The sequence below is a fragment of the Lycorma delicatula genome, chromosome 8, assembly GCF_047948215.1.
Source record: "Lycorma delicatula isolate Av1 chromosome 8, ASM4794821v1, whole genome shotgun sequence".
Lineage (NCBI taxonomy): Eukaryota > Metazoa > Arthropoda > Insecta > Hemiptera > Fulgoridae > Lycorma > Lycorma delicatula.
The window spans coordinates 45276675-45303600 of NC_134462.1; the positions used below are offsets into that span (position 1 = coordinate 45276675).

Consider the following 26926-nt stretch of genomic DNA (forward strand, 5'->3'; position numbering starts at 1 on the left):
AAATAATGTCCTGCGCAGCCTTTATAGGTAATAATTGGTAAGCCTCCTTATTCTTGAGTGACCTTGATTAAAATCAGATGAGTTTTTACAATTGTAATTCTTTATTTTAATAAAAGAATACTTTAAAATCATCTACGTCAAACATAAAATTACTGATCTTTATTACCTTTTTGTAAATTTCTTTTAAGGTTGAAATGATTTATTGATACAGTAATGATATTCTGTAGGAAAACAGGTAAATCAAATTGATAGGTTCTCATTGGATGGAATATCCTGTTGAAATACGTGCAGTTTTTCATCATCATCTATGATAGATTATACAACCGGAATGTGTACGTTTTGTAAATGATTTTAATTACCCAAACAATTTGGTAGAAACATACTGTTTAAATTTTACTCTTGAGTAAATAATATATATATATATATATATATATAGAGCCTAAGTTTAATACCGTAATTTTTGTAAAGTAGTTTTTTAAAGAGCCAGCTGGCACTCAAGACTAAATAGTAATCTTTTTTACTCGGTGTCATAGCCTAAATAACACGCCGTTTTGTTTATTATTGTAATATATGATTTTAATATATCACTTTTAAAATTATTTTTAAAGAACAGTTTTTCTTTTCACAGTTGTAATTACTATGTCAGATTGTTAATATTACTATACTTATAAGTATATATTTATATAATTTGCAACAACAAATCTATAATACATACGGAAGAGTTTGCCAAAAGCTCGACGTATGGAAGGCGCCTATCTGTCGTCAACTTAGCATTACATGAATACAAAGTATCTGGCATTACAGGCTAAGTAACTTAAAAGAAAATAGGTAGTTTGCAGACAGTCTACTTGGTCATACTTCCGCTGTGGCGCCACCCGCGTGATATATCTCCATAATACGTAAATATACCGTAGGTTTTTTATCTTTTTTTAATAAATAATTATTAATTACAACATTCAATCACGTACTAATTGTAGAATATATTATTTTTAAATGTGTATCTAATATATTAATTAATGGTTTTATTATATACAAGACCAACATTAATAATTATTTTAGTTGTGACTATTTTGTAAAGTCGATGGAAGGTGTTTAAATTCAATATTCATAAACAGTTGATTGTGTACAAACATAGTTCGCGCGAATAAAGCGGGGATTTAGGTAATTCTTTAAGTTATTACCATGGCGCTGTTAGCGCTAGTGTAGTTTATCACAGTTATTCGAATAGATTATGTAATCACTGCGTTATTTCCTGGATATTATTATTATTTCTCGTGTCCTTTAGTTTTAAAACAAAGATCATGAGAAGGTGTCAAAGATCAAACTTTACGTAATTTATAGGATGGAAAATAAATATTTATATTTTATACTTCGTACGGAACAGAATCCTAGTGTGTTTATCAATTGATTGACTGTTTGGATCTCTAATGGCTCAATAATATAGGCAAAATTAATTAATTTTGATTTGGTTGCAGAAAATTTTTGTTTTAAATACTAACTGCAACATTGTGATGAAATTTTTTGAAAACAGTTTGATGTCAAAAAAAGCTGACAACACAATTGTAATACTTACCCGTCACGCGGCTTTTTTCTGATGCACTGCTTACACACATACACACACAATTTAAAATATTTATCATTTTATTTAAATATAATGTTTTTCTACAACAGCTAGACGTCAGTACTACACTAGCGTTCCTTGTGATGACAGGGGGTAATATTGACACAGTATACCCACTTAGCCACTAGTTTAGAGTAATTTTTGGGGAGGGGTGCGATTTTGAAAAAAAAATTTTTTGGAAATATTATTTTTAATTATAAACAAATGTGCCTAAGAAAAATAAGACATTAATTTGGCGAAATCTTGAGATACTGAGGGTGAGCTTGCTCTACAGCCTCACCCCCTTAACCGTTTAAATTGAAAATTTAATTGGTTCAAGCCCCATATATAGAAGTAATCTGAACAAGTTTGGTCAAAATCGGTCGAAGAGTTCTGGATATATAAGGTGATTTAGGTGTAACACCGTACACACATACGTATATACGAACATCCGGAAAATTTCCATCCGACTTTTTGGGTTCCTTAGGTGTCAAAACGTTAAGATCCGGTGAAAACCGCATATGCCCATATTGGACGATTACAATTCTTTCCATTCTAAAGCTACAGCCCTACTATAATGATGGACAGGAAGGTAAAAATATGTCGCTGCATCTTAAAACATTTTCTTTTTTGTATGCATATGCTTTCTGAACATTGGTAATTATGAACTAAATAAGTATTTCAGGCAGAAAATCTGAAAAATAATCTAGTACAGTGGGATGCCGATTTTACGGACTGCTTACATACGCACTATACGGTAGAAAAAAAAAGTTATAGTGGTATTTAATAAAAATCGAAAATACTATTTATTCAAATAAAGATTGATTTCAACAGAAAATGTTCGATCTTGGTTTTTACTAAGTTTTTTAATTTACTTTTTTACAATTTGTATAACAAAAAATCTGTAAACCTAGACCTATGTTAAATAAATTATAAAATCCACCGGGTTGGTCTAGTGGTGAACGAGTCTTCTCAAATCAGCTGATTTGGTAGTCGGGAGTTCCAGCGTTCAAGTCCTAGTAAAAGGAGTTACTTTTCTACAGATCTGAATACTAGATCGTGGTACCGGTGTTCTTTAGTAGTTGGGTTTCAATTAACCACACATCTCAGGAATGGTCGAACTGAGACTGTATAAGACTACACTTACACATATCATCCTCATTCATCCTCCGAAGTAATACCTGAACGGTAATTTCCGGAGGCTAAACAGGATAAAGAAAATAAACTAATTATAAAATTAAATTGATGAAAAAATTGATGGAGACTCATTAAATGGTCAAGCGTAATCTATGATGTAATGACTTATATCCAGGACTGTCACAGGAAAAGAATATGAATGTTTGTATATCACTATGAATTGGTTGGAGCGACATAAAGAATGCGATTCTGGGCAGATTCTTTGTTTAAGACGATTACGTGGTCATGCAGTTTATAAACAAGATAAACATTAAAGGAAGCTCAGATTACAATTTTTTTGTTAAAAGAAATATTTTGAAACTGTGTTTTGATTATTGACTGTCACTAAATCTTATTTTGTTAACGGTACTGTGATTTTTTTTATGTCACTTTTTTCAGCACAAAGTAACAACTCAGTTTTTCTTCAATATGATTTTTGTAAGTTTTTTAATTTACATTGTTTTATAAAACTGTAGAATAGTAAATTGTAAATTATTTTTTGTTTTATCCTCCTTCCTTAGTACCTATTTTCAGCACCAGACAAAAATGTATAGTCTGTAAAAAAATGAATGTTTTAATCTACAGTCTCTTACGGATAGGTCATTAATTTAATGCTCCTTATCAGACCAGGAGCATTAGACATTGATTTCGAAAAAAAATCCGTACCACTAACTTTGCATGATAATGTAACCGATGAAACCGAATGTTTCTACAAAAAAGTAACATGAATCAGATTTCGGAATGGAAAGGGGAAAATTGAAAAAAAAATGGTTGAAGTGACCGGCTAAAATCGTTTATAACTCGGCCTAAAAATCACTTTAAAAAAAAATATCAGAAGAAAAATGTTTTAGGTAATCGCTTAACCTATAAATTGAGATGTTATAGATAAAGATATCATAATTACGTCACGCGCAATACGCAAAAAGGCGGAAAAAAATGAACCTGACGTTTGAAACTGAGTAGCTTTTTTATTTTTTTCTCAAAACCCTTCAGATTTTGGGAAAAAATAACCCCCAAAAAGTACCCCTGAGCTGGTTGCTTTAAGTTAATAATTTGTTATTGTAAAGTAAGCAGTACGCAAAAAAAAATCGAAGTGATCGAAACTTTTGAGCATACAAGAATTTCTGGGTCTACATGGGCTAAATTGATAGAAGAGACAAAATGTGACTTTTTTTTATTAAAACATTTTTCATCTCATTTTTATATTTTTTATTTACGTTCATAAAATTTTGTAATATTCTAAATGTATGTATTCAAATGAAATCAAATGCTTCTTAAAGTAATTTTTTACATTTAATTTAAGCTTCAAAAATGTTTAATCGGTTCAGTTGTTCCCAAGATAATTGCAGTAATGTGTTTTTTTATTGCAAAATTTATATCTTCAAAGGTAATTAACATTAAGGGCCGAAATTTGAAAGGTTTATTAAGGAATATTTAAACCATTGGTTTCATGTGTATTTCAAATTTTTTAATGCGAAATTGCCCAAGAAACAGTGATGACAGAACAACGAATGGACTGCGCGATCGAGTTTGCACTAGTAGCCTAGCACGGCAGCGTATGCTTCACGGCGCTCGAGCGCTCGCAATTAACCCACCGGGTTGGTCTAGTGGTTAACGCGTCTTCCCAAATCAGCTGATTTGGGAGTCGAGAGTTACAGCGTTCAAGTCCTAGTAAAGCCAGTTATTTTTACACGGATTTGAATACTAGGTCGTGGATACCGGTGTTCTTTGGTGGTTGGGTTTCAATTAACCACACATCTCAGGAATGGTCGAACTGAGAATGTACAAGACTACACTTCATTTACAGTCATACATATCATCCTCATTCATCCTCTGAATAATTATCTAAACGGTAGTTACCGGAGGCTAAACAGGAAAAAAGAAAGAGCGCTCGCAATTAAGTGACCGCCAGATTGGTAATCACGTACATCATAAAGAAGATACAATAGACACCGATGTCGGCACATCTTAAGAGATTGGCTTGAAATTGAGAGGCTAAGAAAACAATACTGAGAGTAACTGTCCTGTCAAGAAACGGAATTACGTTTGATTAATTGGTTATTTTTTGAAATTGTATTATAATTACCAGAAGATTGTATTTATAAGGTAAGGAAGAAGAACTAAAATAATTTCAGATAGAATTATTATTAACCTGGATAATTATTAACAACTTCGTTTCATCTGCCTTGACACCAATATCGTATTATTTTGATGAGTTCCTCCAAATTATTTTAACAGAGGTATTGATAAAAATTGTTCAAGTATACATAAAATTTCAGGGGCGTCAAATATCTTAAGTTCGAATATAACTCGACATAAAAATGTATAATAATGTATAATTATGTGATTGTAATTGTTGTGCGTAAAATTATAGCATCGTGCATACAATTTTATTCTCAGTATAAGAGGGGTTAAAGGATTTTAACCCATACAGTTATCAGAAATAAATGATTGAGCTGTAGTAAAGATAAACTTAAGGTATGATAAAAGGAGGGAAATTTTCTGTAGAAGGTTTCCCTCCTTTTACTTTCCCGTCTAGATAGCGCTATAGAAGAGCTTTAGCTCTAGAAGAGGAAGTATTGTAATCGGTCCAATTTGGGCTTATGCGGATTTCACCAGATCTTGACGTTTTGACAGCTAAGGAACCCCAAAAAAGCAAAAAACCAAATGGAAATTTTCCGGATGTTAATGTTTGTATGTACGTGTGTGAGTGTTCAGTGTCGGCCTTTAACCACCTTACATCTCCAGAACTACTGGACCGATTTTGACCGAATTTGGTCAGATTACTTGTACATATGGAGCATTGATACCATTAAATCTTCAACTTAAAATATCAAGGGAGTGAGGCTGTAGAGCAAGATACCCTAAGTATCTCGATATTTACCTAATTAAGGTCATATTTTTCTTAGTCACATTTGTTAACAATTAAGAAATAACAATATTTGCAAAAAAAATTGCAAAACCTCACCACCATCCCAAAGAATGCTGTTGTAGTCTTCTACTACATTGTGACGTCACAGGTAAGCGGTAAAATTAAATAAATTAATAATATTTAAAGTGTAAAAAAGTCACTCGGTCTGGATGGATCTCGAACTCGATCGCCCGTTTGACTTTGTACCTGGTACGTTATGCCTCGCGGCTATACCAGTCTGCCCACCGTATAAGCGAAATTTGTAAGTTGTGAATTTACATTAGTTTAGTTAGTGCCGATCGTGGCCGCTAGTACCGCTACACCCGTGCGAATTAAATACGGCCTACGCTTTTGTTAGAAATAAACGACAAAAATATTAAATTAAATGAAATTATAAATATTTTTAATTAAGTTATCTGTGTAAGCCGTCCATCAGAAACGACGACAGGAACATCGAGCTACAATTGGTAACTGTAATCCTGTGGGTACAACCTATCGACGGGAAAATTCTACAACTGTGTTATCAGCTTTTTTTCTGATTTATAAGAAAGTCACAAAAGACTTCGGAAAAAAAACTGATTCGTACTGGATTAATTTAATTTATTAGATTTCAATAAAATGTTTTTTTAAAATTCATTAATGACTTTGATTTAATGCAAATTTGCCTTCATTTTCCTTTTGTAAATTTGCGTTCTGCTTCATATTATTATTATTTTGATGGAGTCATTAAAGAAAAAAAAATCTTAATGTATTAAATGCTTAGAAGAATAGTTTGATTAAAAGATTTCATTATAATTCCTCAAAAATCCTAAATATGTTTGCTTTAGTTATATAAATATTAAACTGAAATGAAACGACTAGCACTAGATAGGGAATCTTGGAGAGCTGCATCAAACCAGTCAAATGACTGATGACAAAAAAAAATCTAAATAAAATTTTATTAAAACTTGCTTTAGGATTTGTTTTGTAGTATTATTTTATAAACTTTTAGTTAGAAAACTAACTTATTATCAGATTTATTTATTGTTATAGAAGTATTTTAAACAATTGAAGAGTTTAAATAATCAAAACAATCGAAGGGCAATTAAATTATTTGTGTGTGTATATATATAGTTGACTCCACTGAAACACCAATGTTACAGGTCTAAGTAGTAACGTATAGGATATGTTCACTAATGACTTCCGCAATAGTATGTATCTGTCAGAATATCTGTGGCTTTACAATCTGGATGTAGACTAATTTCAAGCGGTTTTCTTTATGAGATAGAAACCGCTTCCGTCTGGGGTTTTATTTTTTCTTCAATTTATTGCGTAGATATTCCAAAGTACGAAATCAACGAATATACATTTTCCTTAAAATTAAACAAAAGCAAATTTCCTCTGTTTATTTATAATCTATGTTTTGTCTTGTTTTTTACTTCCTTGTACGAAGTAAAGGAAGTATTGTGAGCACGAAAAATTTCGGTTTTCAGATTTCAACGGAAATATCTATTTTGACTATCCTTGAATCCATTTTGACTAGTTTGGCTTGACGTCTGTACGTACGTACGTATGTATCTTGCTAAACTCAAAAACGATTAGCCGTAGGATGTTGAAATTTTGGATTTAGGACTGTTGAAAAATCTTGTTGTGCACCTCACCTTTTGACTGCAATCGACTGGACCAAAAGTGTCCAAAAAAATATTGATTTTTAATTTTTTTCTTAACTGCAGTATTAAGACCTCATTGAGATATTTTCAACAATATATCATAAGTGGTACTTATTTTAATTGGTTCCAGAGTTATAGCCAAATAAAAATTTATATCATGAAATATTTGGATCTTACAAGGGATTTGGATCTTAATTCGAATCCGACTTCAACTCTTTTTTTAAACTTTTTTTTTAATTTAAATATATTGATTAATAATTTTTAACTTCTGATTGTAAAAAAAGTTTTACAATAAATAATAATTCATTAAAAATAAAAAATAAAATGAATAAATATTAGAAGTGATTAATGAAATAAAATCTTATGCACTTTTCATTTAAAAAAAAATGTGTTTATGTAATTTAATAGACGTACAAGGAAGTCATGTGGTGTCCACATCAGATTTTTTTATCTTAAATATTCGTCTTAATTATTTTTTTGTTGAATTTTTACTGAACCAAAGAGACAAGTAAATCATTGTTCAATAACATCATATGTCGTTGCGGTGATGGTGAAAACAAATCCTTATTTATTTTAATCTTGATGTTTTCGCTCTCTCTCTCTCTCTCTCTCTCTCTCTCTCTCTCTATATATATATATATATATATATATATATATATATATATATAATTTTAAAAAATGTTTAAAAGATAATTTTATTTCAGTTTTATTTTCATCGGTTTCTTTTATTTTTACACGTTACTTTTTTAAAAACAAGTTTACAAATAAATATTTCTTTGGTTGTTAAATCATTTCACGTCGTAATTATTGATTCATTATGCGTTCGACTGGTTAATCCAAAACGTACTATTTATAACTGTTACTTTCATTATACAAAGAATTGTTAAATTATCCATAATCAACTAATGGACTGTTACTATTTTAAAGTTTAGTTGAAATCCATATGGTAATATACGCCTGCCTTCTCCATGGAATTTGTATCTAATTTTTCTCAATCTTTTGACGCTCATGTGTATCTACTCGTATTTAGTTCACAGTAAAATCATTGTGATTTCAAATTACTCAGTTTCAAGAAAATTCATGTCAGTTATGTAATTTTAAAAAAAATGAAAAGTTTCATTTTTTTCAGAGTTTAGTGGCTTCAATTTTTTGTATGATTAAAATATCCCTTAAAGCTTAATTCATAGTTGGAATACGGCATAGACATTTAACTTGTGAAAAATACCAATTTTTACCGGAATCAAAACCAGGAATCTTCCGGATTAATGACGTATTCGCGACCACTTGCCATGAGATAGATGTCATTTTCATTGAAAGTTTATTACAAATTATACAATTTTTTGCAATTTACAGGAGTGTAGAAAGTTCGGTTTTATGAGGTGAAACCGAACATAAATAGCTTCCTCTTCCTTTCATGTAGATCACACCAAGAAAGTTTATTCTTAGATTTCTCAAAATATATATTGCAAAAAAATTACTCTTCTTTTAGAAATTAATGAGGTACTCGAGAAGTAAATTATTTCCAAAAGAATAATCACACCCATCCGCGGAATTATGAGGCAAGCGGTAAAATAAAACTTCACAAACAGTTCAATCAGGCCTCCATTCGTTAACTTCTGAAGCTGATGCTTTGTCGAAATAGCCACAGCTCTCCACATTTGCCGTCTTCATGCCGCTGTACGAGCGAAGTCCATCTTCCTCTTCATATTCTTGAAAAAGTCAGATCGCAATGACATCTTGGTCTGTTCCCTGCAACTTTTTTTCGTATGTATTTAGCATATATATATATATATATATACACGTTTAATAATATATTTTAATATCATATATATTTTGCCATAATGCATGCCCAATCAATTTGCCATTCTTTGTTCAAACAAGTTTAAAATCGATTTGTTTTCATTCGCTTCTTCTGGAACTTTTCTACCCGTTAGTAGGTTATTTTTTCTATCTCTTCAGCTTGTCCTCGGTAGTTTCCTTAAGATCCGCATCTCCATTGCTTCAAGCATCTTTCTTAGTTTTCCTTAGGATTCATCTACCAAATCTGAACGTTAAAGCTCTACATAAATATTTTAACAAAGTATTTTCTGACCTCCAAGCTGATAGAGAACTATCTTGATTAAGTTTTCTTCTTATTTTCGCTTTTTTCTTGCAACCGTTTACGTTAATTTCTGTTTTATAAGTTGTATAAATTTGAAATCAGTCTTCTGACCAAATTTTCAATTGTTTGTTCAGTTGTTGTCCAGTTTTTCCAAAACGATAAAGGTTGCTTACGTCTTCCATTAATCTCGATCCTTCTCTCTAATATTTACCTCAGCGCCAAAATCCCATTGCTAGTTCCCCTTTCTGACCTGAATCCAAACTGACTTTCTCCTAAATTTTGGTCAATTTTTCCCTTAGTCTGTTTTCCTTAAAGTTAATCAGAGTTTTGAATCACGTCATAATATGAAAATTGTTCTATAATAACGTCAATATCTGTAATTTATTTTCTTTCACATTGTAATAGTTCTAGTCTCTATGAAATCATCCCCCTTTTTCATAGCATTCCTTGATTGTTTTAAACAACAGTTCTTTTGTTATTTCTCTTAAATTCTTTAGTATTTCCGAAGGTATATTGTCTGTGCCTGTTACTTTGTTGTCATTTTACCTTTTTAGAGCACTGTCAAATTCTTCCTGGGATATTGAAGGATCTTACTTGTCTTTTTCCCATACCATTCTCAACTTCTGTGTAAGCATAAATTCTGTGTATTTCTTTCCTTTCCTACAATTCTTCAATATGTTCCTTTCATCTTTCCTCAACATTGTCATTTTCAAAATGACAATGTTTGTTGTTGGTTGGTGGACCATTATGACATGTAAGTCAATCTCATGATATTTGAGTTTAATCATAACTATTCTATCATTAAAGAGATAATTGCTATTTAATTTTTTCCTTGTTTGATATTTCCAATTAATTACCTCTGAAATCGACCAATATGAAATTCTATTGTCTACCATCTCATTTCTCAAACACATAGGATATTTAGTTTTGCTTTTTTCATTGCGATCTTGATATTTTTAAAGCTTCCCATGTTTCATTTGCAGTCTTTATGTTTCATGTTAAAATTTTGAATCTGTTCATGAATTTTTCATTGTTTACAGCAGCCTTACCCAAGACATTCTACTCCTAGATCTGACAAGGGGGATTGAAATTCCAGACTATTTTTTATTTTACATAACCATATTTATACTTGGAATGCTCTAATATCCCATTGCATGTTGCATCCTTATGCCGTTGAGCATGACTGTAGCTCATCTTCCTTTGGAGATGAATTTTCCCCCCTGAGACATGAGTGTCCTTATCCTACAAATAACATTGTTGGTTCATCATTATGGAAACTCCTTATACTGAGAGTCAATTAGGTCACCATAGACTCATCAAAGATTACAGGGTGGGCCATTTAGCTGTATTTAGTTACAATTCATGATAACGCGTTTAGTAATTGAATGGGAGAGGCTATAAAACGCTTCACCAAATCATGTACTCCAGCCATCCATTGAAGGTTTAAAAATTAAACTACTACAATATTGTACAGAACTACGATGAGGATTTGATGAGGTGACATGGTGTTTGCTTAGGTGATGAAAGGAATTCTTTACTATTGTTATAACTCAGAGTTATTTAATCGTTGTATGACTTGTGGTGATAATATTGATGAGATTCAAATTAGACTCTGAATATAAATTTGCTTACATAATTATGTTACAACCAGTGGGATACTAATATATATATATAAATCTGTGTTTTAAATTAAGTAAAATTCCAAAGACATAGCTCTGGATTTTTAAATTAAAGTAACTCACGATTTTAAAAGTAATATTTATTTAATATTTTGACAGAATTTTAAATTTTAAATAGATAAAGATGAACTTAAATCTTTTAATATATTAACTACAGTATTTCGTCCTTGATGAGGCCACGTTAAAAAATGATGTGCATAGACTTAATAATATATAAATTTATATAAACACAGGTAGTTTACATTCGTTGATAGTTCATATTTATGTGTGCATGTAAAGCCAACAGTATTGTTTGTGTTTTGAATTTATAAATATCAACTGCTTCTTATTCGAAGTAATAATTTACATGCAGTATCCATAAACCACCTTTACTAGATTATAATGAGACGTGATATCTTATGACTTATTCAGTAAATCTACTTTGATTTAATGCATTGGCAAATAAAATATTGGCATTTTGTTTTATTACATTATACGATTGATGTATGTTAATTGTAGTTGAAGTGAATTTAAAATACAATTAATTAATAAATGACAGTTTAAATTAAAAAAAATTAATAGGATATATAAGAAAATTTTAGAAGATATATACAAAAAAACATGTTTTGGAGTATGTTTAACTTGGTTAAAGATAAATGTAGATTATTAAAATGAATGACTTAGTAGTTTGTAATCTATGGATAGTTTAAATTCATTAATTAATATCATTTTTAATAAATTACCAGTTTGACTTTCTTGTAAAATACCTTTATTGGTATTTGGTATTCATTGGAAATGAAAGTATGGTGATCATTTCAAAAATTGAGTATCAAGTTTTTTGAAATCTTTATTGGAAATCTTTATGTTTTAGGGTGCAATTAGTTAATCTATACAAAAGAAACATATGCATGTAGTATGTAAATATATATATGCATGTCAAACTGCTTTTGGCCTTTTATTTCAGGATTGACCAAAGCGGTTTTCTTCAAATTTGGTTCAAATATTTCTTTTTATGGGATATTGATTATATTTTTTTTTCAAAATTTGTTAAGAGAGTGGGGGGAATATACTGAAAAAAGATTTTGATTTTTTTCAGAGAAAACTTTATTAAGCAGATCTCTTACTTACAATGCATATGTAAATAATGTAAAAAAAATTGTTTCAATAAATCAACCCCCCATGTCTTACAACTGAAATATATGTTTTTTGTTCTATTTCTGTTTGATTTAAATATTTTTCAAATATTTTGTGAAAGTTTATATTTCATATATAGAGCTATCAAGAAACATGAACAATTTTTTTAAATTATAGACCCAAGACCTAAAATATAGAAAATTGTTTTGAAAAGTTTCTTATTCTTATTTTAGCCTCTATAGAAGGGGGTGTTAGATTTAGAGAAAATTTTATTTAATCAAATTTGTTAAGGTTAACCTACATATGAATACTCTTAGAAAGATTTTTCTTAATATTTATTGCCCACCTAAAAAAATATATATTCTGCTTTTTTGTTTTTGGCTCTAATACTTTTGACTTTATTATGAAAATCATGGAGTATTTTGCACATTTTTTTTTTTAAATAGGGATATATTATTGTTTATTGTGTTTTTGTGTAAGTTTTGTGTTCTCTATTTATCAAAACAAGGTATAATAATTTAACTAGATTAATAGTAATGTAGCAATGATTTGTTTACTTCTGGTAGGAATTTACATTTATCTATGCATCATTTGGTCTGTCATGAGGAAGTTCTCTTCAAACATATCTATTTCCTTTCAGCTATATTCTCTGTTTAAATGGTATGATCTTAAGCTTTCATTTCCTTATAAGTTGTCTTATAAGTATTACTCTTTTTTAATCTCTCTTTTCAATACCTTCTATTAATCCTTCTGTAACTGTTTTAATCAACCGTTCTCTCATGATATGTCCCAGCTACTTAGCTTTCCTATTCTGAATTGTTCTTATTAAACCTTTATTCTTATTAACTTTCCTCATTATTTCTTCATTTTTTCTTACACTGTCTGTCAATCAGACAATCTTTCCTATGCCCACAATCTTCATCTGTGCTTCAATCTTCCCAAAGCCCACATTTCAAATGCATTCAGCCTTTTTTTTCTTAATGTCTATAACCAATATCCATACAGCGGTCCAATTATATGCTTCTTTAGCTAGTAAATCCATTTTACTTTTTACTTATAACTGGTTTTTTTTTCAGTATTTTGCAAAATGTATCAGTACCATTTTACTTATTTAATTCTTCTTTCTTTTTGGGCAGTTTATCCATTGGTTTATCCTCATTAGTTTTCCTAACTTTCATTTTAATTTCATATTCTATTATAATTATTTCTATTATTACTTTTATCTGATCACTAGATGAACAAAATTGTATTATTTATTTAATGAAATATTAAATTTATTTTTTAGTTGATTTTGTGTTAATAAAATTTTCAGCGATAGATAATGATGATATAAGTAGGATTTTAAAAAATATGGAATAGAAATTTGTTATATTGCTTTTATTTTATGAAGCACTTTTCAGTTTCATTTTTTCACTTGGTTCTCTCTTGAACTTAATCATTATTATAACTTTTATAAAAATAAAAAAATATACTAAAAGATAAATTAGTAGACTAATACTCATAATTTAATGTTTAATGGTAAGTCTTTTCTAGTGGCAAATGCCTACAGCCATTGATAGATTGAATGACTGATTGCCTAATTATAATTATTTATATAATAGACTAGCCATTCGCCCCCTGGACCACCCACTATGTTCATTATTCTCATGTCTTCACGTTTTGAGAATAATACTGATAAATAATAATTAAAGTGTGTTTAATCTATAAAAATTATCTGTGTATTGAAATTTCTTCAGAAGAACAATTAAGTCAGTACAGGACTCGGAACTTTGAATGATGTGAAGTATGCTGATTTCTGAATAGTTAACCCCATTTTAAAAATAATTGTTATAGCTGGTTACCGTTTTTTAAAGGTAAAAATACATTTTGCATGGTTCTTAGTGTTACCCGACAAACACCTTGAGGAAGTGACTGTACTTTGTTTCTCATTTTATATTTTTGTTTGTTTTTTATTTTATGTTTTTTGGTTTTTTATTTTACATTTTTAATTTTTTTTGTTTTTTATTTAACCGTTTCTAAACAAATAATCTAAAGTCTGTACTTTTATACAATATTTACAGCTTTTCTTTCTAGAGTGTGTAAATACAGATTGCTTCCACAGTAGACTCTGTAGTAATCCTCATGCAGTTGCCCATGTGAGCATCATTGAATCTGCCAGGTAGAGACCAGTTATTTGAAGCACGTGCCCTTGCGATTTACTTATTGTCATCGAAAATGCAACTGTAAGTGGAAAATGCAGGCGCTCCAAAGTGGAGGGCATGTCTAAAGGAATGTACGCCATACGCTGTTGAATCTTTAAACCTACATTTCTCGATAACCAAAAGAGATATTGAAAAAGACAAAGATATATATTTTGTAAAAAATTTAATTTCAAATACGAAAACTGGTCTCTAAATTCAATTTGTTCAAGGTTTGGCCGTAGTAAAGCTGGATGTTGGCTAGGAGCATAATGGTTTGCGGTTGTTACAGCAAACTATTAATATGCCCACCATCTTGAAACAGTGAAACATTTCGTAACGGCATTAGTCTTATATTCTTTCCAGGCATAAAAACTATGTTCATGCAAAATTTCAATTCAAGCGGTTGAGTAGTTTTTATATGAAAAAGTAATAGATTCACAGATACCATTGCTCATCCTTCCTTTTAACGACGGTAAAATTATACATAATACATAACTTCGTTAAATTAAAAGCAGGGAACGGTCAAAAAGTATAATTATTCTAGTTCTTAATTTAAATCTGAAATATTTATTTTTAATTGATATAATTTAAAAAAACAAAAAATTAAATTTATTATATTAATAAAACGTTTTCTAATCAAACTAAGTTTGTAAATTTACAAAGAAGAATTGTAATTAAAGAAATATTCAGAGTTTAGACAGGTATTTCTCTGATTAAATTAATATAAAACCCGTATTATTGCATAATACATTCAGCGTAAAATCTAACCTATTTTTAAAAAATCTTGTGCATTTCTGTACAAGAAGACCGACTTTTCATTATTTGATATTAATATGAATTTACACATATTTTCTAATCTAATCAATATTTTGGATGAACAATTAAAATTAATTCAAAACAAGGTATAATTATCAGTTTTGTTTTTGGCAATTACTCGATTTTTATATCAGTAAAATTGTTCTAATTTATCTTGAATTCGTCAATAAAGAGGGAACACATTTAATTATCTTCTGATAAATTATTATTATGTTATGGATGTATGGAAATATTCCATTTGGGTCCCTAATTTTTAGACTCATGAATTTGTTTAGTCCCTGAATCTAAAAAAGTGTCTTTGAAAAATTTATGTTTTTCGTGATTTTTTTTATGATTTTTTTTTTTTAAATGTATGATAAACTTTCTATTGATGATTCTTCCATAAGTCTTTAATGTTATAATGATAAGAGTCATATTTTTTATTTAAACTCAACTACTTTAGTCTTATACCGTATAAAACTCAATTTTGACAAAAATGTCAGTTAGAACCTTCCTTGTCAAACCAGTGCAGCGAGATTCCACGTCCCCGTCCAAATCTACCTTTAGTCAGATAAATTTTTTTTTTTCAGTAAATTTAAAGCGAAAAGTAACACCAACAACAGCGATCAGGATGACTACAAGAAATTACGACCACTCTCGTTTTCAAACACTGCGATTGAAGGGCCTTGTTCTACGGTTCAAACCAATGTGCAACACATTAAAAATGAAATTGAAGACGACGTTGTCATGAAGATGATACTGGAAAATTCATCGGTTTGGTGAGTACTATGCCGGTTGATAACAAAAAAATCTCTTGGAAAATATCTGGGTACTTTCGAAGAACTACAATTTTGCGATGTTCAACAGAACACCTCAAGAGAAAATTCAATCACCAGTGGCTGGACGCATATTCACCACACCTAGCTTACTCAAGAGATGTTTTCTGTAAATATTGTGTGTTGTTTCCGTAGTCACCCAAAACGATGAGAGATTGTTGGGGTGCTTTTTCCATCAGACCGAAGTACAAGAACGTGCACAATTATTGCAAAGCACAGTACAGTCCCCGGGACATTAGATTGCAATGAAATCTGAAAAATCGTTCATGGAAAAATCGCTTTCCAGTGGACATCCAAGTTTACCAGGCTTCATTAAAATTAATAAAAAAAAGTACTGTTCTCAATTGTTTCCAACGCCATCTTTTCTGGCACACATGATTTATCTCTCAGAGGCAAAAATCTGGATGAAGGCGTACTTATCGACTTGCACAATTTACATATCAAAGCAGGACTCACAGCTGAAACACCATTTTGAGCATGGACCGAAAATCCCGTCATACCGATTACCTATTATTCACAATAAAATAATTGATTAATGTGGCGCTAAAATCAGGGAATACATTGCCCCAAGGGTTGAAAAAACTTGCGTTTACAGCATTTTGGCTAACGAATCGTGGATGTGTCTGGCAAAGAACAGCTGTCCATTAGATTTCAAACGAAATCTAATAAGAAATTTTAGGCTTTGTCGAGCTTGAAGGACGTAATGCCGTGAGTATTGCCAAAGCTGTAGAAGATTTTGTGACAAAACTCTTCAATGATATTGAAGAATATCTTAAACTTAAACCTAGACCCTGATAAGTGTGTGGGGTTAGGCTTCGACGTATATTCCACCATGTCTGGGAAAGAAAGTGGTGTGCTAGCGAACTTGATACAAAAGTACTGAAAAACCTTTTACTTCCATTACTCTTCTCACAAGTTTAATCTTGTCGTGAACGACTTAAACGCTATTCCAGAAATCTGAAACTGCTTTGGAACTCTTAAGTCGATAATCACATTTTTTCGCGATTCCGTTTTACGACGCAAGCTTATTGCTAGCATTATTAAATTGTGTAAGACAAGGTGATCAGAGAAATACGAGAGCATCCGTGTTTATACGGATCACTTAGTTGTTATTGTTAATACATTAGAGACGTTAGCTGAAGAGGGAAATGCAGAACAAGAAAAAATGCTTATCAAATGCATGCAGCTGCGTGCAGATTTATTGTATCGGTAACATCAATTGTAAGTATTCCGCTATACTGGAATCTGTATCAAGTCCACTTCAATTGAAGACACTTGACATAGTCAAAACCAGCCAAACACATTCAAATTATTCTTGACATGTTACGAGTTCATCGGGAAGGTACGAAGCACGTCACGACTGCCGTTTTAAAAGAAACAGGCGACATTTGAATGTTGTTATAACCGCCACTAACATTACTGGCCGACAGAAGCATAGAGCAATCATCAAGCCAAAAATTCATCCGAATTTTGGAGACGATCTTTAATAATTCCTTACTTAGATTCCATCATATTTTCTTTAGAAGTCAAATTTTCTGCAGATAAATCGCCTGCATTTTCATTGAAAATTTTCCATCCGAGTAATATAAGAAATGTTTCACTGGAGGAATGGAATGAAGGTACTTCTTCTTGTGCAGCTTTCTACAATTTAGAAGGCGTTGAAGGAGAAAGGGAACTGTGGTTGAAAATGTGGAATGCGGTACAGGAAGTGCCAGATATAACTGAGGTTTTAAAAAAGTGTGATTCGTTTTTCCCGACTATTAAAAAGACTCTTCTAATATTGCTTTCACAACCCTGCCCAACAAACTATCAAGCGTTCATTTAGCTACTTTCGTCGAATTAAAACGTGGCTAAGAAGCACCGTTGGTGAAAACAGGCTAATCAGCTTATCTATGTTAAACATTAACCGACAATGGGTTTTCTCTAACAAGGAAAAATTAGTTATAAATGTAGTTAGACAATTTGCATCTAATCTCGCAAAATATTATAACAAATTTGTTTTCTGTTTAAAAAAAATCTTGTTCTTCCTTTTCTTATTGTGTATTACTGCATAGCACCTACCCTTCATAGATTACCCTTCCAACATGAAAAAAGTTTAATTCAGAAACCTGCCTCCTCTTTCAATTTGAGCTGGATACGTCCCTGTTAGTTCAACTGCAGTTAGAATGTGGACTATATTCAGATTTAATATTAAATCATTAAATTTACCTTTTCATTTGGATTCCAAGAGTTACAGACTTGTTTAATTTATCGAAGGCGTACAAATCTGGGCGAAATCTCTGGGTCGGCACTCGTTAACGAAACGTTTCCGAAGCTATGTTTACATGAATTTTCTTCTTTATTTTCACCAGTAGAACACGTACTGAAAGTTCGTTACATTCTTCGTGAATCACCTAGATAATAAATTAGCATTAAACATCGCACGGAAAAATTCAACAGGCTCTAGAAAATTGTTAATGGTAATTCATTTCATTAAAGTGGAAAATGAAGAGGTATTTGCAGCAAAAGATCCCTTTCCCGGTAACGATTATTACCTTGAAATTAAGGGAATTTTTTTATTATTATTAATTGTTTTCTCAATTATATCAAAAGGGAATACTAAATTAAGCTATTTTCATTTCGGTAAGCAAGAATCTTATTAGTTATTAGAGAGAGATAATTTGAAATATAGATCATTACAGTGAAATGAGAAAGAAGATATTTATAATAATGAAAAAAAAAACTATCATTATTATGTAGCGAATGAAATTATATTTGTCTAAATATTATGTTAAATATTTTGCATTAAAACAAACAATTGCCGGCGGCTAATTCACATGAACAGCATTCCACTATAGTAACTATATAGTTGTTATTATGTGCTCGTAAATTACTTTCCTCACTGCAGCACTTAATGAAGGAATTTTCTTTATTTAAATCAAAGAGTCGTAATAACTCTTATTGCCAGTTACTGATTACATTTATTTTCTGAGCTTATCCAAACGTTCATACCTGTGTTCTTAAAATTTGTTTTACTTTTCATAAGAGTTTTATTTATTATTAAAAAACGGTTCAAAAAACTTTTCTTTTGTTTTTGTTGGTTTTTAAAGTAAAATTCAGTAATAAAATTTTATTGTTAACAGAAAAGTGATTAAGGAGACCATCCTTAATTTATACAGTTATTAAAAGAGCAAATTATCAAATTTCAATCGGTAAAGATAATAAGTATTATAGATTATCGGTTGAAGAATATACGTTTTATAATCTATCCATTATTTATTCAATCCTTTTACTCTGGACAAGAACTCATGACAAATTAATGTAAATGTTGTAGGTAAAATATAATATTTATTTTATCATTAAGTTTCACAATGTTTAATAAAGACCTAAAATACCAAATATAATGCAAAAAAAGATCGAATAACTCAAAATAATTTTTTATTATAATATTATTATTCTCTCACTCTTTCGAATTGTTTTCTTTTTAAGAAAATAAAAATAAAAATTTCAAAACAAATAAATATTATACATCGTAAAATCTTATACATATTTTTCTATTTTTTCGTAATAATAAACTTTGCAAAATTATGGCAAAAACAAAAAAAATAAATTTTTCCTTATTATTATGTTATTATTTTTAAAAATATATGTACACAAAATTTAACTATAATTATTAAAAATAAAAATTAAACGGAAATAGGCCTAATTTTGAAATAATAAACAAATTATAAAAAGTTAAAAACAACTGATATTTTTTTCTGTATTTCTGTTCTTATTTTTAAATTTCACGTAGAAACAACAAGCAATTTATTTAACCATTTTTTTAATCAGCAATATTATTATAAATATGATAGCCGGCTGTCATATTGGCTATTCGGCTACATCGGCATCGATACGTATACTTACTGTTTAACAATTTTTTATTACTTCAATACTGTAAACCGGTTTTATATATATATATGTGTGTGTGTGTGAGTGTGTATTAAAGTAAATAACGCATTACTATTTTTTTTTAATCTAGGTTAACAGAATGTTTTTATAAATATTATTTATTTATAATTATTCTTATTTTTTTGCATTTTTTGTGAACACTAGTCTATTAAAAATACATTTTTTTTTAAAACCGGTTCTTTATTGATCATGAGTGTTTTATAGAAAATTATATGGCTCTAAACTTTTTACTTGCAATTAATAATAAACAGACATCTAATATAAATTTTACGTTATGATTATTAAAAATTTATTTTTTTCTTCATTAAAATTAAACTTCGACTAATGTAGGTTAATATTTAATTCATTACGCATAAAAAGTTGTAGAAATGAAGAATTCATTATTTACACACACGCGCGTGCGCGCGTCTGTAGCTATAAAGTAACTTGTACTGACTAACTCATAATTAGCGCCCAGCAAAAACTACTGAAGATAAGATGAAGATTTGTTTGTATACATGTTCTTGCGGTGTAAGTGCACACTATGAAAGGATATTTTAAAATTCTGAATGTATAGGTTTAAAATGGTATAAAAATGAAATTTACTTCTTTTTTTTATTTTATCGGTAATAAATGAAGACATCAGCTTAATTTTTGGTGTGTGTAATCTTCACGGGAATATCTGAAAACCAAATTTCTGGATTATTCGAAATTCAGTCTTGAAAGGGATGAAAAAAGGTAAAATTATGTGTACGATATTTGCAAATTTTCTCATTTCAGATTATACTGAACGAGATATTCATTCGATTTTGGCTTGTAAATACTCTTCATATAATAAAAACTATTTTTGGGTTTTTTTGAACTTCGATTTTTTAAGGGGTGCGACGGTGTATGGCGCTCCGCTCAACTATCACAGCCATTCCAGTTACTGTATATATGACGCGACTGGCTGCACCTGCCTTGGGTTTTCTGATAAAAATATAAAATTAAAGAATTAAAACCAAAAAGAAAAATGTAGTACGGTCACCTCCAAGTGATGTTTATTGGCTAACGCTAAGAACCGAGCAAAATACATTTTTAATCGTACAAAGGTTGGGGTAACCAGCTATAACTATTATTTTTAAGATGGAGGCCGATATTTTGAAACACGCATTCTTCAGATCACTCGGAGTTTTGGGTTCTGTACTGACCAAACTGCCTTGCTCTAAAGAAATTACAATACAGTGATAGTTTTTATAAATTTAACAAGTTTAATTTTTATTTATCACTGATATTCTTACAAGCACCAGTTTAATGAACACAGAGGAGGTCCAGGAGGCAGATCCGTGACCGGCTAGTATATGTAATATATACTAGTGATTCACAAAAAATGTAACAGACTTTGAAGATATGTTCTACTATGAAAAAAAAAAGAAGAAAGTTCATATAAACAGGTTTGGAAACGCTTAGTTAGCCAATATCGGCCGACGAAAGATGTCCTGATTTCTGCGCCTTAGTAAAATTATGGCAAGAAATACCTTTTAAAAACTAAATTAAGGGAGTAAATTTAATAGTTTTTATTTGAAATCTGACCAGAAAGATTGAAAAAAAAAAGATAGATTCCAAAACTATTTTTAGTGGTTTTTGAGAAATCTGGGGTAAAAGACAAAGGATTGGCGTCAAAAACACACTGTTTTATTTTTGGCGTAAAATAACTTTATAAGAGGGATAATAAACACATAAAAGCTTTAAACAAATCTTGTAGAGAATTTCATTTTAAATAAAATGTTAAGAATAAAGTCCGTAATTTCAAAGATTATAAAAAACAAAACATCAAAGTATGGCAAATTTTAACTAGTTATTAAACAAGACAAATATTTTCATTATTGCAAAGCAAAAGAATTAAGAAAAATAGACAATCAAAACTTAAACAGGTTCAGATTAAATTATGTTTAAAACCTTTTAAAACTTTTGTTACCCATTTAATATTTATATTTTACGTCCAATACATAGTGTATTTTTCAACCCCAATCTTTTGTGTTTTACTCCAGATTTCTCAAAGACTATAAATGCAGTTCTGATGCCTGATTTCTCAATTTTTCAGCTCACAATTTCATATAAAAATATAAAATTTACCAATTAATCTGAATCCTAAGAATTACAGTCTACCTTAATGTTACCGATGGTGCAGAAATCAGGGAGAAATTTTTCGCTAGCTGACACTGGCTAATGAAGCGTTTCCTAACCTATGTTTATATGAACTTTCTTTTTTTCTTTCACCAGTAAAAAATATTCTTAATGTTTGTTAGTTACTTTCTTCGTGAATCACTTATGTATGTAATATATATATAATTTTGTTTTGATCAGTCTGTGTTTTCTTAGAGTTGTTTTCATTTTTTTCTGTTGGAGTCATAATTTTTTTCTTAATATAAAAATTCATTTTTTTATTTTACGTTATTATTTAAAGTACTGTTTTGATATCCGTCTGTATACACGGATACTCTTTTTACCATTTGGTTTATTTATTAACAATAAATAAAAATAATTAATATTTAATCGTATTGAACGTAAAGTGGAGGACATGAAAACTGACACAAAATTACATCAATTTTCTGCCGTAACTCGGCTATTTGTCAACCGATTTAAAAAAATAAAATATCATTTTGTTCACAATAGTAGGCTTAATAATTTAGCAAAAACATAAATTTTGATAAAATTAATATTTATGGAGATATAACGGATTGAAAAATAAACATGGCCGCCATTTTGTAATTTGCAAAGGTATTTAAGTCCTAATTTTTTGCTAATTTTAAAACTTTATTACTAACACGTTTACCAAATATTAATGTGATTCATCTATCAAAAATTGGGATATAAAATTTTGTATAAAAATAATAAAATGGCGCACACAGGGAGAACGAAGGAGAAATTGCCATTTTTCTTAAGGATATTTTTTGTTTAGTTTTACAAGTAGAATCCGAAAAAGTATAGCTAGCCCACCATTTTAGAAACATTCTGTATATATCTATATATATAAACGTTTGAAAAAATGTTTTTTTATTGTTGCACAAAAGAATAATTTTTTGGGAATTTATATAATTTTTAAATTGTAAAGTAGCTAGAATATAAAAGATGAAGAGAAAAATGTAAGATTTTTTTTTTTACTTGTGAAGATTTTTGTTTTGAAATCCTTATTTTTTTAAAATTTCGATAGAAATTTAGATGTTAGAAAGAATATGCATGTATATAGTATGAATCCTCTTGGTTACGAAATAAGTTTGATTAAAAAAAAATATTATTTTTAAAAACTTAATGGTATACAAATTGTAATTTTGAAGTAATTTTAGCATTTGACTCCTTGACGTCATCAGACAAAAATTCAGTCTTTTTATAATCTTTGAGATAATAATAGGTTAAAAAAATACATATTTTTCACACTAAACTCATTTTAATAAATTTCAAGATTCCCTTTAGTTCAAAGTAATGTTTTTTGACGTAGATAGTAGTATTAGATATTAAAATTGGGAAAAATTAATTTTAAGTTAATTGCTGAGGTTAAAATATGGTTCGATGGATTACTAACACGACTTGAATATGTTTGAATTGATGATAAATTAATAATACCTTCATTTTTCTTTTTAGATAGACTACAATGTTATCTCTTAAAGTCCTTTATGTCTGTAATTGAGTAAATAAAGAGTCTGCATGATTATTGAAGAGCTGTGTACTTGACCTCATTTAAAGTACTTATTGCCGTATATCCTTATATTATTTAATTATACTCGTATATTATTAAATTAAATTATACATACACATACATAGTAGATATATAATACAATGAATACACATTAATGTTATTTGTAATGTTAAAATTATGTTGTATTGAATCTTTTTTACTAATATAACGGTTACGTTTATTTTTCTTATCTCTTCATACTCCTAGTTGTATCTATAGACAGACGATAAGTCTACTGGCCACCAACCTGACCACGTACACAAACGGTGTTTGTTTACATCAGTTACAAACATAAGTGACGTAAGAATAAATTTAATGCCAACAGTAGCATCCTAGTTACCCACACAAAGCTTGTGATTTGTGTCAAACCGGTTTGCTAAATTCAGGTATAACCAAATGCATTTTGTTTTTATTTTTACTTTCCCGTCTAGGTAGCACTTTAGCAGAGCTATAGCTCTAGAAGAGAAAGTATTGTAATCGGCCCAATTTGGGCATATGTACTTTTCATCGGATCTTGACGTTTTGACACCTAATGAACCCAAAAAACCGGTTGGAAATCTTCCGGATGCTAATATTTGTATGTACGTGATTCGGTGTTGGCCACTAAATCACCTTATATCTCCAAAACACTGGACCGATTTTGACCAAACTTGATCATATTACCTCTATATATGGGACACTGATGCTATTAAATTTTCAACTTAAATGGAAGGGGGTGTAGAGCAAGGTTACCCTCAGTATCTCGAGATTTCGCCACATATGTAATAATTATATGTAATTTTATAATAATCATATGTAATTTTTGCACATATATATGTGCAAAAACCTTTTTTGTAAAATCGCACCCCCCTCCAAAAATGCTCTAAACTATTGCTGTGTTGTGACGTCACAGTTGAGCGGTAAAATTAAGTAAATGAATAATATTTTAAGTGTAAAAAAGTAACTCGGTCTGGCTGGGTGTCGAACTCGATCGCCGGTTGATTCGGTATCTGCTGCGTTAAGCCACGCATGTACACCAGTTTTCCGACCGTGCAAGTGAAATTTGTTCAGTGTAAGTTGTGAAATTACATTAGTTTAGTTAGTGCCGACCGTCACCGTTAGTACCACCACACCCACGCGAATTAAATACGGTATGCAGGCGTGCTTTAGTTAGAATCATTGAATTAAATAAACGAAAAAATATTGTATTTAAATAAAATGATAAATATTTTTAATTAAGTTTTGTGTGTGTGTGAGCCGTCCATCAGAAACAACCCACAGTTGTCAGCTTTTTTTAAGAAGATACTTTTCATCATGCTATTTCAATCGTTGAGAAATCAAAGATGACTGAGTTTAAGATGTTGTCCAAGACTCTTCAGCTAATCGTTATAATATTTTTTAATGCCTTTTCTGTTTATTTTACATAATTAAAAAATATTTTATAATTATATTAATGTAAAAATATTTCAGGACTGTGAGAAAAGGATAGCAAATTGTGAAACAAGTATGAATCTTCGAGACAGAATGAAACCAGTGTGTGGCTCGGATAATATGACATATCCATCACGATGTACATTACTGCGATATCATTGTCATAAAGGAGAAGTTACGGTTAAACATAAAGGACACTGCAGAGGTATGTACATATCTGAAAAAAAAAAAAATATATATATATATATATATTTTTATATATATATATAATGAAATATTTATAAAATTAAGCTTACTAAATCTAAATATGTATTTTTATATAGCGTTTTTATTTCTTAAATCATTCACACAAATACAAATGAACATAAAAATTATGTTTTCTATTATTAATCATATATTACGAGGGTAAGTCAAAAAGTAAAGGGAAATTTGAATTTCCCTCCCAATGACATGTGTGGCAGCAATGATTATTCTCCTATAACTCATAACCTCTATCAGCTGTTCATTGAAGGTATTGGTTTTTTGTTAGCTGTTTGTGATTGTGTTACAGTCACAAAAGTCTGTTTATAGATGAGTGCTCCTTTGTCTGATTGTACCAAGGAAGAGATGCGAGCAGTGATACGTTTCCTCAGTTCAGAAGGGGTGAAACAAGCAGAGATTATTTGTCAAATGCAGCAGCAATAAGGAGAAAGTTGTTTGAGTGGAAGAAAGATCTATGAATGGATTGATCGCTTTAAAAATGGTAGGATTTCTTTCTGTGATGAACAGTGGCAAGGTAGGCCTTCCACTTCAAAGACTAACGATAATATTGAAGCGGTTAACAAATTATTACATTGATAAACATAATTTTTGTTTCCTAACATTCGATATATGATTTTAATCTGTTTTTTGATGCTGAAAACTAATATGAACTCAGAATCTTTCTATCACCTATCATTTTTGAAAAATGTTTAAATTTTAATTAAAGGATTTTTTTTCATTTTCAACGTAGTCAGTTAGCATTTTAAGCTCCTATATTGTATTTTGTTACCTTATTTTTTATTGTTTAACTTTGTTAACATAATTTTTAAGCTATAGATAAACAATACTAGACAAAGAATTAAATCATATCATAGTCAAAAATTATGACATCATATCTAATACTGAAGAATGAGCCTTCAAGGATAAGATTAATCATGTCTGTGCAGGTCAAAACATGTAGCTGAAAACGCAGCTGTGTTGTTTGTATTAAGCACTAGATTTAGAAATTAATTTTTTACAGTCTTACTGCTGTCTTAAGTTTATTAACAGTGCAGTGTGATAATGCCTCGTAAAGACATCCCATCATTTACAGTTTGTGTAAATGATGTGGATATCTTTTGTTATGTATATGGTGAGTTTACCGTAAAATCAAATAGAAAAATTATTATACCTTTAATTAAAAAAGCATATCATTTGTACTTTCAGTGTAAAACTGGTGATCAAAATAAGACGTGGGCTCCTCATATAGTGTGCATTACTTGTTCTGCATATTTGAGGATGGCTGAAAGGTACAAGGAAGGCTTTGCCATTTGGTGTACATATGGTTTTGCGTGAACCAAAGGATCATGTAACCGATTGTTAATTTTGTTAACAAGTGTGTCTGGAAATTCTAAAAAATCTAAACGTACTGTAAAATATCTTTCATTGTAATCTGCAATCAGGCCTATACCTGGCAGAGAAATTATTCCGGTTCCTGAGCCACCTGTGAATGTATGTTTCGAAAGTAGTGATGAAGAATCAGACAGTACTGAAGAAGACGACAATGATTTTTTTTAAATTATGAACTAGGGATCTACTCCTAATGGGAACTCCAAAGAACTAACTCCAAATG

At 30.0% G+C, this 26926-nt stretch overlaps 1 protein-coding gene across 4 annotated transcripts in view; it reads left to right on the top strand.

Moving 5' to 3' along the window:
* Positions 1 to 26926, top strand: part of magu (SPARC related modular calcium binding-like protein magu) — a 159209-nt gene that overhangs the window by 59534 nt on the left and 72749 nt on the right. For all 4 annotated transcript variants that reach the window (XM_075372323.1, XM_075372324.1, XM_075372325.1 and 1 more), the window contains exon 2: positions 25114 to 25279. In XM_075372323.1, the coding sequence (XP_075228438.1) occupies positions 25114 to 25279 (166 nt within the window). The remainder of the gene's footprint in view (positions 1 to 25113; positions 25280 to 26926) is intronic.